The sequence below is a fragment of the Crocuta crocuta genome, unplaced genomic scaffold (assembly GCF_008692635.1).
Source record: "Crocuta crocuta isolate KB4526 unplaced genomic scaffold, BGI_CrCroc_1.0 scaffold186, whole genome shotgun sequence".
Lineage (NCBI taxonomy): Eukaryota > Metazoa > Chordata > Mammalia > Carnivora > Hyaenidae > Crocuta > Crocuta crocuta.
Genome location: NW_027551569.1, coordinates 1,514,679 through 1,531,226, shown reverse-complemented (window position 1 = coordinate 1,531,226; position 16,548 = coordinate 1,514,679). Strand labels below are relative to the sequence as shown.

The 16,548-nt window shown below is 36.3% G+C and overlaps 1 protein-coding gene across 11 annotated transcripts in view; it reads right to left on the bottom strand.

Annotated features, from left to right (window-relative positions):
• CEP128 (centrosomal protein 128) overlaps positions 1–16,548 on the bottom strand; it is a 402,179-nt gene that overhangs the window by 253,281 nt on the left and 132,350 nt on the right. For all 11 annotated transcript variants that reach the window (XM_077750720.1, XM_077750716.1, XM_077750719.1 and 8 more), the window contains one exon: positions 13,378–13,542. In XM_077750720.1, coding sequence (XP_077606846.1) covers positions 13,378–13,542 — 165 coding nt within the window. The remainder of the gene's footprint in view (positions 1–13,377; positions 13,543–16,548) is intronic.

Genomic DNA, 16,548 nt, shown 5'->3' with positions numbered 1-16,548 from the left:
AACAAATAACTCCGTGAAATGTCATCCCTTTTGTTTTGCCTCATTCTTCTGGTTGGAGAATACCTATATGGGGGCGCCTGGGTGGCTTAGCCGGTTAAGCGTCCAACTTTCTCTTAGGTCATGATCTCGCGGTTCGTGGGTTCGAGCCCCGCGTCGGGCTCTGTGCTGACTGCCAGCTCAGAGCCTGGAGCCTTTTTCAGTCTGTGACTCCCTCTCTCTCTGACCCTCCCCTGCTCAGGCTGTCAGGCTGTCTCTCTCTCTCTCTCTCTCTCTCTCTCTCCTAGAAATAAATAAAACATTAAAAAAAAAAAAAAAAAGAATACCTATATGAATACCAATTGGGGCACCCAATGAAATAGTTTTTGTCCCAGTTTCAGGCTTCAGAAAATAGCTCTACAAATGGAACAGCATGGCTAATTCTGTGGGACAAGTGGGAAACTGGCTGACATTAATTCAATCATCTTGTCTGATTTGAGGGTATATGGATTAAAAAGAGGAGATGATACTATTTAGGCACGATTATGACTCTTCCCTGGTTCTCTAATGAATTCAGAAGGCGCAATAACTCTACAACAAGATTAACCAAAAGCTACTGTATATCTACAGAACTAGAGGTAATACAAGGTATTTTAGAGCCTATTTAGAAATATGGATGAAAAAGGTGACTTTGTGGTACAATGGATAGGGCACTCGACTTCTAGAAATATGGAAGACACAGTCCAAATCCAATGTTTCAGCATGAATGGACACAAATGTCTGGGTCTTGGGAATATAAGGAGCTTCTCTGTGAGAGGGTGGGAGGATAGGATTCAAGAGATAGAAACAGATGAAGCTAACTATACATAGTAGTCTATATGATCCAAAAAGAAAGATATCCTAGATCATGCCTGATTTTGAGAAAGAACCTTAGAGAAAAAATTCAATCCTTAATTATACAAATGAGGAAACCAAAGTTCAGAAAGACTAAATAATCCAACTAAAATCAAAGATGCCATAGTCCATAATCTGAGTCTCCTGGCTCCCTAAATCCTCTCTATCAAAATGTCAGGTAAGTTGAGAGGCACCTGGGTGACTCAAACAGTTAAGCGTCTGACTTCAGCTCAGGTCAGGATCTCATGGTCCATGGGTCTGAGCCCTCCTAAAGGCTCAGAGCCTGGAGACTGCTTTGGATTCTATGCCCCCCTCCCCCTTTTCTGCCCCTTCCCTGCTTGGCACTCGCTTTTGCAGGCTCTCTCTCTCTCTCTGAAAAATAAATAAACATTTAAAAAAATGCCAGGTAAGTTGAGTTCTTAAAATTGGAATTTAGAAAGCCAATGTGAAAAATTCAGGAAAGCTATCAGTAGGTAATATGGGGACTAATATAGTCTTAAAGTAGAAAGAATATACAAAATACTTCTGAGACATTAGTATAAATGAAATACATGACATATTGGAAAATTCAGAATAGACCACAAAAAAAAAAAAAAGAGGAAAAAAGAACACCATCTATAGCCTAAACTTTTAGGGGCTATCCATCTATACTGGATATGTACACTGTGTACACATAAAACCTGCTCTTGGCAGATTGTAGTCAAAAAGTACACATTAATCACACACTAAGCAAGGTACAGTTCTACTGTCAAGATAGCAAAGATTTTATGAAGCTTCCATTTCAGGACAGGAAAGGATTACACTGTTAACATTTGTGTCTAAAGTAAGTAAAAAATAATACTGCTCACAATCTCATCAAACACACACACACACACACAAAATGTTGACTGGCTTGATCAATGGACCTATAAATTCAAAGGATAAAAAATGTTCCTCTAATTATGTATTTATGTTACAACATGCTCTTTACACTCAGAACATTCACTTTCCAAAAGGCTGTAAAGATTACAACAAGACACAATCTTAATGGAAATAGAACTTCAGTAAAACTAGAGCATGTCCAAAATGTTATATCCTTGGCAAAAATTTATGAGATTCCTTCAATGTCTTAAGAGTTCCGGAAAAGCCGTTTTATTTCCAGTACGGTTGTTACAGGACATGAACATAGTTCTTCACATACTTTAAAAGAAAAATTTTAGCAAATAAAACACACTCACATGACTAAATAAATCATTAATTACAGAGTTAAAGCTACTCCTTCACTGAAAACTAAATTGAATACGCAAGTATGACAATATTTCAGCCCCAAGACCATCTTTAATACATCAGCAGTGGGGGTGAGATAGGATAAGAGGTAGAGAGAGACCAAATTATATTAAAGGATGGAATTAAAGCTAACATAATGTAATTCAAAGTTATCGGAAGCATGGCATGTTGAAACTGTAGACGAGCACATATCACCTAAGAAGTTTTGAGAAAGAATATTTCCGTAAGTCAAGATAACTGTTATGCCTAAGCCTTAAATTCAGGACGCTAGCATTACAAGGCAAATTATGAAACTATCCTGAACAAAAATTGGATCTGTCTGGAAGCCATTTATCTAACTCTCTAAAGAAACCTCACATTACTTATGCCAACAGAGTTGACTCAGCTGCAAGGAAGTTAAGTTACAATGAAATGCCAACCAAGGCAGAAACTTCAACACAACTAAAAGAGAAGGATCTACTATGGATATTACAGGGTATCTGAAAAGACTTTAATCTGGAAAATTACCACACTGCAGTTCAATCTGTCTTGCACAACAGCAAGAAAATAAATAAACAAAACATTAAGTCTTGGCCACACCATACCTACTTTCTACAAACGTATTTCTGAAAGATACAAGATCTTTATATGACAGTGCAATTCTTAAATTCAAAGTATGGCTATATATTAAATGTTTAGATTGGTATCAAAAAATAAGCAAAAAATAAAAACGAAGCAACACTTCCAAAATCAACAGTTCCGATTAGTTTTTTAAAGTCTCCATGGATTGAACCTATGTATATCTTTTGTCCTCAGTGAACCCAACATTACTCAGGAATAAAGAGGACAAGGGAAGGTCCTAAACTGAATTTTCTACTTGTTATAGAAGTGCAATAACAAGAACTTCCTTCCTCACCCACATGGATAATATAACACTAACAGACAACTTGAGCTCTTAGGAATAATAGGAATGTCTGCCCCTTCTCTATTCTATGCTCCCAAGGCACTTTACACAAGCTTCCCCTAGAGTTCTTACTCCTTCGTGTGTCTTTTATGTCTGTCTCCCCAACAGACTGAGTTGCTATTGGTTAGAGATCTTATTTTTTATTTAAACATCCCAGTACCTAATAGTGTCTCACACAGTAGTCAATTGATAAATCTTTCTGAAACATATATATTCTCTTACGTTCCATTCATCCTGTGAGCATTTGTGTATTCTCTACGTGTGAAGCAGAAAAGACCCCACCTGTACAATAATGAAAAAAAAAACAGAACTTTTGAACTCAAGCAACTTCTTGTGTTTCTGTAAGTTATTTTTGCAATAAGTTAATTAGCAAACTCATTGAAGGCAATTGTCTTGTCAATAACAGGTTATTGTAACCGGCAAGGCAAGGTGATGTCACAAAAGTGAGAACACTGCAGGTGGTAAGAAATGATCAGATGCAGAGTGAATGTTAAGGATAGAATCAATAAGATCTGCTGACAAATTAAGTATGGATCCATGTGTGAGAGAATGAGGTGATTCTTTATATGTATTTAAAAAGCAAAAGAGCATTAGAATTCCTACTAGAAGGGTGGTTTCCTAAAATAAAATTGCTCTTATGTTGTGGGTTAGGTATACTCTTTTTTCTCCTCTGTAAGCAGATACTTTACACTATTTCCTTCAAAGGAGAGGAAGAAGTTACGATTAATAGTACACTAAGAATAAGAATTGAGAGTGTTAGTAAAACAGTCAAGCTAACAGGAAAAAAGTAAGGCATAATTAGAACACTGGATATATGATTTGATGCACATTAAAATTTAAGTATGAAAGACTTTCCAATCCATAGCCTAGTCTTAGGCAGGCATAGGAAAGCTATCCATAAAACGGAAACCAAAAAAAATGGAAATTCAAATTTAAACTTCTAACCCCACTTAAGGCAATTATTCTGGCCTCAGGCTTTTTAGTATCTTTTTCTAGAAGAATATTGAGCAATACCAAGATCATTGGCAGCATAATCAGAAAGGTGTCAGGATATGTATTGGATACATTCCTAGAAATTAATATTCAAAGTTGGAAACAAAAATAACTCTGAAGGGTATTTTACGCACTCATTAAGTTTTAGGACCATTTTGCAATCATTACGTACTTCTCTTAAGTCAAATGCCGGGAAACAGCAATAGCGTTAGTTATTTAAAATCAGCCACTTTTGATGCATTTCTATTTCTGAAACAAAATATGGACAAGGAAACAAACAACTAGAGTTTCAAATTATGCATTTGGAACGAACATTGTTTACTTTTCAAAAGAAAAAAAATGTATCATTCATCACCAGAGAAATGTTTATAAGCTTACAGTGTCTTTAAAAACCATCAGGATTTCTTCTTTCTTTTTAATTTCTTAAAAGATGCTTAAGCATGCATTTAGTCTCATGAAAGAATATGGGGGAAAAGTTTAAAAACAAATTTCTAAATAACATAACTTACGTAAGCAATGAGTACCTCTCTTTGTTTTTGTTCCTAAAATTTACTTGTTCAACATTAAATGACAAAACAGAATGAGTCATTTTAAACTGTGATTAAAAAAAAAAACTCAATGAAAACAAACCTGGACATTCATTTTATGTTTCCTTTTAGGGTCTACCAAAGCAAGCAGGCTAGGCCAGTTTAACTTCCAACAAAGCACTGAAACAGACGTAATAAAGAACTCTTCCTCTTCGCTTTGCAGACCACAACCATGTGTACCAATATTTAGCCTAATTCCTACACTATGGGCATCGCTCACAATTTCAAAATTAAATGAAATCAAACTAATAGTACAGAATTTTAAAGGATATTGTCCAACAAGACTACTTTCTTCTCAAGCCCTGTGGTTATCAACCACTCAATGAATTAAGGATTAAATGACAGGCCTCTCAATCACAAGCAAATCAGGAATGATAAAGATGCAAACTCTGACTTCATTCACTACATTTATTTAAAGTGAACCTCACTGATTGCAAATGGTTAGCGGAAAAGTCACTGCCAATGGAACAGAGTTTGAAAATGGCGTCTTCACAGCTATTTTCCATTTTGGAAAGTAGTGACCAAATGTACTTCTATACAACATTGACTTCTGGCCCCATCCTCTGCCACAGCTGTAAGTGTAACTGCCCCCCACCCCAATCAATGCATAGTCATGTCACCTTTGCATTTTAAACTTGCTTCTTAAAATCTGGCATAGTATTTCCATGGTAAGCACTCATATGTTTCAGCCAATTCTCTGTAAAAGTCAAAGACTACTCTGGACTTAATGACTATAAAGTAGTTCAATTAAAATCATTTTATAAATGATAAATACAAAATTTACAATTTTACCTTTAATTTGACCATCTTATTATTTTCATTGTTTTTTTTATTTTTGAAGATGATAGCAATCTCACAGGAAATTACTCATAACATCTTAGTCAGTGGTTATTTAGAGTATCTGGTTTAAATTTGCCTCCAAATTAATATGTGGTAGCTACAGCTTTATTCTACTTACATAATTTAAAAAAGATGAAGCACCAAAGAAAAAGTAAGACTGCCTAAAAATGGCCTAAAGTATAAACATTAAAGTAAGTGAAAGAAGTCAACAGATCATTTGCTTCTATTTCTTTTCATACTGAAAGAAAAAACAAAACAAAACAAAACACACACACACACACACACACACCACTGAAATCAGAGAACTGTGCCTGCTACAATAAAAGAGTTTTTAGTAAAAAAATATGGAATTGTGATTTTACATAGTGAATACTTTCAAGAATAGGCATCTGACCATCATATATTTTTCCACATCATGAATAGTAGCAATTCTTAACAGATGGTCAAATTAGAACTGAAAAACAAAATTAAACAACACTGATTCATCTTTTCTTGCCACAGATATACTTTATGTCACAATATCAGGTTTTCATTTGATTTTTCTAACAAAATCACTGATGACTCCTTTTCCAAAATTGGTGTCAAGCTAAAAAAATAAAAGAGTATATGGTAATCTGTTGAATATAATAACCCTAAATTTAAATTCAACACTATGAGGTCAATGAAAAGATACGAATGTGAGTCATTTTACTGGCAGTGTATAAGGGGAAAAAATAAAAGGAATTTGTACCCATATCCTGATTCCACCACAAACTATGCAATGTTGGGCAAGTCACTCTATTATACTCTCAACCTCAGTCTCCACCATCTGTAAAAATGGGCATAATTACTTTTGTAAATGAGAATTATAATTACCATTTTTCAAAGATCCACATTTTGTATAAGAAAATATAACCATAGCTTTAAAATATGATACTAGGTGTCACTTCACAAATAACTTGAATAAAGCATTTCATGGGAAGGAACAAAAACACATTTCTATGAATCCTGATCTATTCAACAACTTAGGTTCCTATGAACTGCCTTGGATGTCTCACGATCTGTGGCCTTAAGGGGCTCCAAACTGTTTCATCAAGGTTTCTCATTTCCTGAAGGAACAACAGGAAGAAAAAAAAAAAAGTCCTCTAAAGAGAATTCAGTATACTACAGACATAAGGAAGAATTATAAGAGATAGCAAAACATCCCAAATAACCTACCTAATCTATATACTGGCTCTTACAGATTCTGATACAATAGAAAAAATAGGACTGGTAAACCTGATTCCTAGTTCCATTTCTACCAAGGGACAGCTGAGAACACCTGGAAAAGTCAATTAACTCTTGGGCCAGAACTGCCTCATCTATAAAAGAAGGGGGGAGAATGGGAGCTTGGTATGGTTTAAGGCTCTTTTATACTTTAGAATTATGCTGATGCCAAATGTTTTGGGAAACACCACCTCTGTACAATATTCCAGTCTGATCTTGTAAATTTGAGACAATGCTATTAAAAACAAAATCTAGCACACAGATAGTTTCTATGGGGCAGAAAAATAGAAACTACTGAAAAGTCTTCCAACGTTGCCATGGTTAGCTGTAATCACACGGTATGTGTACCCATGTGACAGCATCTCCAGGAACAGAGGAAGTTCTACATGTGGTTGTCATTAGGAGTGGATTAAAGGCGAAAAGCAAAACGAAGAGAGTAAATACCTTTCTCCTCCAGGTTTGAATATCCAGTAGCAAGAAGTATATTTGCATAATTCTGCTTAGAATTAAATCAGTAAAAAATACAAATGAAATATCCAAATATGGAAAATACTAGATCATTTGGATAGATATTAACTGATTTATAATTTTAAAATAGAAAAAAAACACTGTACTGTAATCAACAACAAAAGAATACCACATCCACCAGATAAAATACTGGGTGTTAAATAAACTTGATTTTGAAAAATGTTCAATGACGTGCAAATTCAGAACACAAAGTTGTGCATGGCAAATATTCCCAAATGGGATCTAAGTATCTATGCGTGTAGAAAAGACCCCTGAAAGAATTTCACCGAAAAATGAATGTAAGAAAGTTAGGTGATGAGATTATAAGTGAGTTTTTAAACCTTCCCTATAAGTACCCTTCATTTTCCAGGATGAAAATTTGTTTTATATTAATGTTTATTTATTTTTGAGAGAGCAAGAAAGAGAGAGAGAGAGGGAGACAGCACAAGTGAGGGAGGGGGAAAGAGAAAGGGAGGGGCAGAGAGAAAGGAAGACACAGAATCTGAAGCAGGCTCGAGGCTCTGAGCTGTCAGCACAGAACCTGATGCAAGGTTTGAACTCACGAACCGCAAGATCATGACCTGAGTCGAAGTTGGACACTTAACCAACTGAGCCACCTGGGTGCCCCTGTTTTATAATTTTTAAATGTTCCTATATAAAGAACAATATATTTTCTAAGCCTGTAATTTCAGAATTTATAAAAATGAATATACTCAATTAAATAGTTATTTCCCTAATTCCTGAAAAGGAATGTCTTCATTAGATCTTCATTGGACATAGGAAAACAATCTCAGAACATTACTAACATTTTTTATCCATTTTTTCCATTGCTTATAAATAGATCTGCCTAAAATATTTTATATATTTTTCCATAAAACAGCCATTCTTCTAAAACATAAGGTTCAAGATAATATACCTAGTATAAATAGGATAATCTACAAAATAATATTCTCTTAATTTTTTAGACACGAGCTATGCCTAAATTATGTAAATATGTTCAAAATTAAAAACAATGTTTAATACTTACACTACCAAATTACTTGAAAAGCTCCACAAAGATGACCATTAACAATCATCAATAAACTCATACTTCAATAATTTTTTAAGTTGGATCAGATAAAGGTCTGTATAGATAAAACACTATATAAACACTATATACTTATAAATAGTATATAAATTTTGATGTTGACCTGCTGAGCAAAAATGACTTAATTATACATGAACTCTTTTGATGATTTAGATTTCAGTGAAACTAATAAAAACAGATTTCTGATAAAATAAACAACATTATGAGTTTCCAGGTAAATGCCCGAAGAATAAAAAGATTAATATTAATAAGATCCTTTTAGAACAAAAGAAGAAATCAAATGCTTTTCTTTAAATTTTTAAGCAAAAGGAATAATAAATTTCAATGACACTATAGATGGGGAAAAGTTCTATCTCTAACATTTCATGAGAGCTTTTTCCCTCTAAGAAGCTGATAATAAAGTTTTAAATGCATATGTAAAAATTCTGTGGGTTGCATAATACTTGTTCTCTTTGTCATGTAAAATTGAAAAATAACATTTGATGTTAAAGTAAAATCAGATGCTAGAAAAAATGCATTTTATTACCACATATCACCACTGAATGCACTAGGAAAATATGCTAAAGTTAGTTATTCTGTGCATATACACTAACAGCAATCTTCTCCTCATCACCTGATTAAGGCTGCTGATGCTAATGCTTTAAATGAATTTTGATGCAATTTTACCATTTCTTAGCTTACCAAGTAAGAACATGACAAGAAACAAAGACCTAAAGTATGTGGTTAAAATCGTAGCAAGACATTTAAAAAAGAGGGAAGTGTGCCCCACCAAGATGGCTCAGTGGGTTAAGTGGCCGACTTAGGCTCAGGTCGTGATTTTGCGGCTCATGAGTTCAAGCCCTGCATTGGACTCTCTACAGTCAGTGTGGAGCCCATTTCAGATCCTCTGTCCACCCGCCCTCTCTGGCCCTCCCCTGCTCACACTCGCTCGTTCTCTCTCAAAAATAAACACTTCAAAAAAAAAAAAAAAAAAAGAGGGGAAGTGTATATTAGCCCCATAAGATGAGCATGCAAGAATAACGTTGTGTTAGGCAAACAAGAAAGGCATTCCCTATGACGGGGCACCTGGGTGGCTCAGTCGGTTAGGTGTCTTGACTTCAGCTCAGGTCATGATCTCACAGTTCGTGGGTTCAAGCCCCACATTGGGCTCTGTGCTAATAGCTCAGAGCGTGGGGCCTGCTTCAGATTCTGTGTCTCCCTCTCTCTGCCCCTCCCCCACTCGTGCTCTGTTTCTATCTCAATAATAAATAAATTTAAAAAAACATTTAAAAAATTTAAAGAAAGACTTCCCCTTTGATTACAGCAAAACCACATTTGAAACCCCTTCAATCCATAAGGCCCCATTTATCAAGTTCACTGCACTGCTCACATAGTAATCTTTTGGCTACAAGTCACAGAGCCTTTTTTTTTTTTTTACTGAAAATGTATTTTCATCTTGTTTTCTTGTTTTTACTTTCTGCAGTCTGACCACACACACACACACACACACACACACACACACACACACACACAATGTATATATACACCTGTAGGTTATCCATATTTTTATCCATATGTTATATACATGTGTAAGCATGTATGTGTGTATACACACACACCTCTTTACTCACAATTTACTTATAAATTACCTACTGTGTATCTGGGTCTATGCCTGATCCTGGGGATGGAAAAACAATCAAGATTTGGTTCCTGTCCTCAAATAGAAAACATAATTATAAAACTGTCCCCTTGATTGTTTTGCATAACACACATGCCTTCAGTATCATTTGCTGATGGAACTGCCTGGCCTTTTCACGAGGGAGCCTCCTTTTTGGGCCATCTGTCTCAAGTGAATCAGCACAGTCTGGTTCTAAACTTTCAATCTGCACAGTTCTGCATAATTCTTACTCCTAGTTCCCTGGCCCCTCACTGCCTAACACATTATTAGTCTAACCACAAGCAGTCAATCAATAGTTGCTGACTGGTTGATTGCTTGGTTGAACCACTAATCACCAATATCCGGAAACACAACAATAACAAAATAATGGCATCTACTAATTGATAGCTTATTAGATATCAGTTACTCTGACAAGCACTTTATATACACTGTCCCATTTAATTCTATAATAGAATTATTTTCACATTTAATTCTATCTTTTGAAAGATGATAAACCTGAGGCTTTGAGTTTTAAGCTACTTGCCTAAAGCCATACAGCTAGAAAATGATTTCCAACTCAACATTCTGCCATAGCCACTATTATCACCTTTCAACGAGAAGAGTCCTACCTAAAGACGGCTTAACTTAACAAAAAAATATTTTTAATTTACTTTGAGGTGGGGGGAGAGAGAGAGAAAGAGAGAGAGAGAGAAAAAGAGAGAGAGAGAGAGAGAGAGAGAGAGAGAATCCCAAGCAGGCTCCACACTGTCAGTGCAGAGCCCAATGGGGTGCTCAAACTCACGAACTGGAGACCATGACCTGAGCCAAAAACAAGAATCAGACACTGAAGGGGCGCCTGGGTGGCTCAGTCGGTTAAGCGTCCAACTTCGGCTCAGGTCATGGTCTCACGGTTCATGGGTTTGAGCCGCGCATTGGGCTCTGGGCTGACAGCCAGCTCAGAGCCTGGAGCCTGTTTCGGATTCTGTGTCTCCCTCTCTCTCTGACCCTCCCCTGCTCACGCTGTGTCTCTCTCTCTCTCTCAGAAATAAATAAAACATTTAAACAAACAAAAAAAAAAGAATCAGACACTCAAAACAACTGAGCCACCCAAGCACCCCCACCCCACAAAATTTTGATTCATATGTAGCCATATACTAAGGCGCGAGTCAACATAAACAGCTAACTCAATCAAAAGCATATAATCACACACACAAAAAGGGTATTAAAGAAAAGCAAGCATTTAAGCTATATATATTTATGTAGGTGTGTTTAAGACCATTGTATCTTTAAGATATTTCACCAGATTAGACTCCAGAGATCTCTTTTCTCTGCATTAGTAATCACTGTCAAGACTAAACCATATAGTTTTACCTACTGAAAGGGATTTTGTTTTTCACAATCCAGCCATGAGCTTTCAGGTGCAGACCTGTGTCTTATCTACATCCAATCCTGGCCCCAGCACAAGGCCTGCCACATACTGGGTGCTCAATACACAGCCATGGAATGCAGTCATTAAGTCTTAAAACTCTGACCTTAGGTGAACGTTCCATTTATCTGAATGCCTGAGAATACATATATATCTGGAACACCACAGGCAGAATCAGTGATGAAATATTTAAGCAGAGCAAGATAAACTTATATTCCAACACATGAAATCTGAACCACTATTTCTTAAATGTAAATACATAAATATAAAACATGTTAACACCATCTTCTGACTAGAATTTTAATTAGCAAAGTTGGAAATTTCGCATTATCTCCACAGCAACTACACCCTGGCAAGAGATACAGTAAATATGTGTGAACACTGGATGCACTAGAAACAAAACATAAGAACTCAACTGCAGTGGTTGTCAAGATTGCAGGCTTAAATTTAGCAACTTAGCACATTTAATCATAAATGCCTAACTTATATCTTATTTCCTTGATTTTATTTTATTTTATTTTATTGAATGTTTTATTTATTTCTAGGAGACAGAGAGAGAGAGACAGCGCGAGAAGGGGAGGGTCAGAGAGAGAGGGAGTCACAGACTGAAACAGGCTCCAGGCTCTGAGCTGGCAGTCAGCACAGAGCCCGATGTGGGGCTCGAACCCACGAACCGCGAGATCATGACCTAAGCGAAAGTTGGACGCTTAACCGACTAAGCCACCCAGGCGCCCCCTTATTTCCTTGTTTTTAACATTTACTAGAAAGGTAAAAAAAAAAAAAAATAAGTATGCATATATATATATATTATGTATTATACATTACATAATATAGTGAATTTTGCAAAGTACAAAAGAAGATCAGTAAAGCAGTCTCATCCTGGAGGTTTACGAAGCATTTTATGATACCCTACCCAGGGTAGCACCTTCCTCACAGATGTTAGTAACTTGTATTAAGTACAGGATTCATTTGGCCCAGTTTATGCTGTCTTCTATCAGTACTTCAAGGATCATCCTCATTTACATTTGACTTCTATCACACTCAACTGCATATCCTTTTTGGAAGCTGGTAGAAGAAAAATATCCTGTCTTCCATTTTTAGTTGACTTTTGCCACAAAAGTAGTGACTCTCTAAAAGTCCCTTGTATTCTACCCAATTCCTGATCCACAGCAAATACTCAAAATAAATTCACACATCTACCGAGAGGAAAGTAGTAAGCCTGCTACGGAGTTCCCAAGGTTACCAACCTTCTGAAGCTCCTATCTCTAAAACTGCAAAACTGAACATAATAGTATCTATCTCATAAAATTACCATGAGCATTAAAAGTGCCTAGCATAGAGCGTGCACTGGACTATTATAGGTTTTATTTTGAGCCTCCGTTTCCTCATAGGTTAAAAAGGATCAATAAAATCTAACCCAGAGCTGTGAGAACTGAATAAGCACAATATGTAAATAAACTGGCATAAGGGCCTGACATGCAGCACGTCCTCAAAAAACCAGAATTCCTTTCTTTGCTACCTTGCCTCTGAACTACTTTAAGATCCAGAAGAAACTTGGGGCGCCTGGGTGGCTTAGTCGGTTAAGCGTCCGACTTTCACTTAGGTCATGATCTCGCGGTTCGTGGGTTCAAGCCCCGCATCGGGCTCTGTGCTGACTGCCAGCTCGGAGCCTGGAGCCTGTTTCAGTCTGTGACTCCCTCTCTCTCTGACCCTCCCCTGCTCACGCTGTCTCTCTCTCTCCTAGAAATAAAACATTAAAAAAAAAAAAAGATCCAGAAGAAACTTAAACATCAAATGTAGTAAAGAGTTGGTTCAAAGAATGTAATCTATCATTTTAATAAACATTTTTTATGGCACCAATACAACTTTCCCATGAAAGACTACAATTATTTATTAATACATAAAACGTAGCCTAAGAAGAAATATTATAAGAAATTTGAGTACGTCTTTAAAATGAGCATTTGTTCCTATTTTTACCTTTTCTTCTAGCTGGTCCTTCAAAGTCTGATATTTTAGCTTCAGTTTTTTGTTCTCCTGTTCATTCTGGGTTAATTCCTCTGTCAGCCTGTCACACTGCGACTTCAACTTCTCTAGCTGACAAAGATGGACTTTAGCCGTGTTCTTATCTTCTATGCTTTCTGCCTGAGAAGAAGAGAAGAAGAGAAAGTCCACTGGCCACAGCCAAACTGTACACCAAAAAGTTACACATTTTAGCAGTGGGTAAAAACTTCAAGATTTTGCTCTATGCAGCTGTACGGAAACATACACACAAAGAAAATGCCCGTTGCGTTTATTCAATCACTCCGCAGTGCTCGCGAAGCACTCCCTCAGTGAAAGGTCGCAACTAGGTGCAGAGATCATGAATGTGAAGAGAGAGGAGAGGCCTCAGAGGCCTAAGCTCTCCATTCCACAGCAATGAGTGAGGAGTGCGGCGGACACTGTACCAGCCCAGGGAGGGGACATCAACTCTGCTGAGGGGTGATGACAGAAGTGTCCCAAAAAGGAAATACTACCACACAGTACTGACTGATCAGTTTCGTCATCTATAACCCGGGGTTGTGTGAAAGAATTATATATTTTCAGTACCACAACATTATCCATACCACCCTTTGAGGCTAAAAGGATTATGAATCGTAACAGCCAAGAAACTACAAATAATTTAACGCGAAAAGGAGTTTGCCAGTGATTGTTTCAGTACCAATGGCATAAGAAAGTATCTGGGATTTGATCTTTTTCTGGAATATAACCAGAATCAGGTTTAAGAAAAAAGGAGGAATAATCTATTCCGTATATGGGATTCCATAAAGATTTGCCAGGCACATGAAACTTAAAATAACATTTTAAATGTTATTTTAAATAAATATTATTTAAAATGTTTAATGAATTTTAAAATAACAAGAATGTAAACACTTACTATATGTCACGCACTGCACTGCTCTCAGACCTCTCTACATGGGTTTCCCTCATTTGGTCATCACAGCAACCAAACCAGGGAGGTACTACTTCTACTGCCTCCTTTTTTGAAGCTGATGCCCAGAGACACTCATAACTTGGCCCAGGATATGGGATGAGTAACTGAAGAGCCAGGATTTGAACCTAGGAGTCCTCTCTAATGTCCATGCTTTCAACTACTCTGCCGCACTGCCTTCAGAAAGGTACATTTATCATTTTTAAAAACCAGCTGGGTACACTTGTCAATGTTAACTGGTCACGCCTACCAGTTACCAACAGCCAATAAGCAACTACCTATGATCTGCTTAAAATATATTAATTCCTAAAATATATGTTTCTTTTCTTTTTCCAAGTGTATTGTAAGTGTGTAATCAGGTACGTAGGAATTCGATCATTGGAATCAATTTCCTGAAAGAAGTTTTGTCAGCTTTCGACAAAATCTATATTATATTCACCTCACAAAATTCACCTAAGACCAGATGCCATTTTAAATTAACAAAAGAATTGATTTCAATGAGGAATCCTGTTTTCACAACCCAAAAATAAAACTACAAAATAAAGTCTCTCATCAGGAAAATTGCTCAATTATGATTTCAAGTTTCAATAGAATGCTTTGCCATTTATGATTAATGAAACTCTTAGGTATACAAGGTTCCCCCTAAAGCCAAAGGCGAGCTGGAGCTGGCTCAGGGAGCCTTAAGAACCAGTGGAGCCCATCTCTTCCCGACACTGCCCCTCTCTGGTGAGATCTTTCATAGCCTGAAATCAAATGATATACTTATACGACACTAAAACCGGGCAAATCCTGTAAATCAGGCTTTCCCCCTACACTCACTGAGAGCTTATTTTAAAATATCTATGAGCACACTAATGCCTAAAGTTGGCCAAGAACTCACTTCTTGTTGTGGTTTTATTATTACATTTACACTTCACTCTAAGGTTTACAAAGTGATGTCATACTCATAAAAACCCTGTGGTAAAGACATTACTAGTCCCATTTTATTGATGAGGTGCAAAAAGGTTAAGTAACTTGACCAAGGTCAAAAAGCCAGCAAGTAGCAAAAGTAAAGAGTTCAAATCCTTGGTCTTTTGATTCCAAAAAAGGCTCTACAAAAATTATCGTTGAAATCATAATCATAATATCGTTGAAACACATAATGATAACCCAATATCCTTCAAATATTAATAGTAGCTAGAGTATTTCATTAAAATATTTAAATTTAAAATGTTTAAAAGGCATAAGAAGAGTAGCTCTAGATGGGGAAAATATATAATCTGTGCAGAGAAAAAATATGGGTAATGTATCAGCACTTATTAGACTCAAAAAACGTAATAAAGGTGAACCCAGAAGACAAAGAAATATAATATTTATAGAGCTACTTGTCCAAAGTCCTTCTATACATAATTCCTTGTACTAAATCACCTATGATGACTATTAATTCCTTTTAATTAATATAAATAAATAAAAAGTATAGAATTATATTANGCTGACAGCCCAGAGTCTGCTTGGCATTTTCTTTCTCTCTCTCTCTTAAAATAAGTAAACATTTAAAAATAATTAAAATAAAATAAAACAAAATAAATAAAATAAACTGTGCTGTGGTATCACAATCTCTGGTTCTCCTTTTAAGCTCTTTCGTTGCTTTTGTACTACATTGAAGAGTGATAGTAACACCCTTCCTATATCTGTTTTTCAAATTTAAAAATGCCTATAAAGTTCAGAATATCTGCAGCGTATCTCTAAAGTATATATTCTTCACATACAAGTAATTTCTTACAGCTTTACTGTGATCTCACCACACATGAACACAAAGCACCTCCCCAAAAAAGGATGGGGAAAACCACCTAGTCTCCTGTTGAATACTATCTACCCGGTTTTGATCCAACCCCCTCACAATTCCTCAGGGACCTTCTCCACCAATCTCTGACAAATGGAATGAACACGTTTTTAGTTCTTTTAACCTGTCTGCCACATTTGATACTCTTGACTATACTTTTCCTAAAATGCCCTGCCTAGGTTTCCAAGATACCATTCTCTTCTGGTTCCCTCCTCTCGTATAATCCTTTATTCTTATTTGCTAGAACCTCTTTCTCAGTACTTCCCTTATAGATTGGTATTCTAGAGTTTCATTCTCTTTCCTCCCTATACGCTCTCATCCAAATCCCATAATTTCAACTACCACCAATATGTTACTG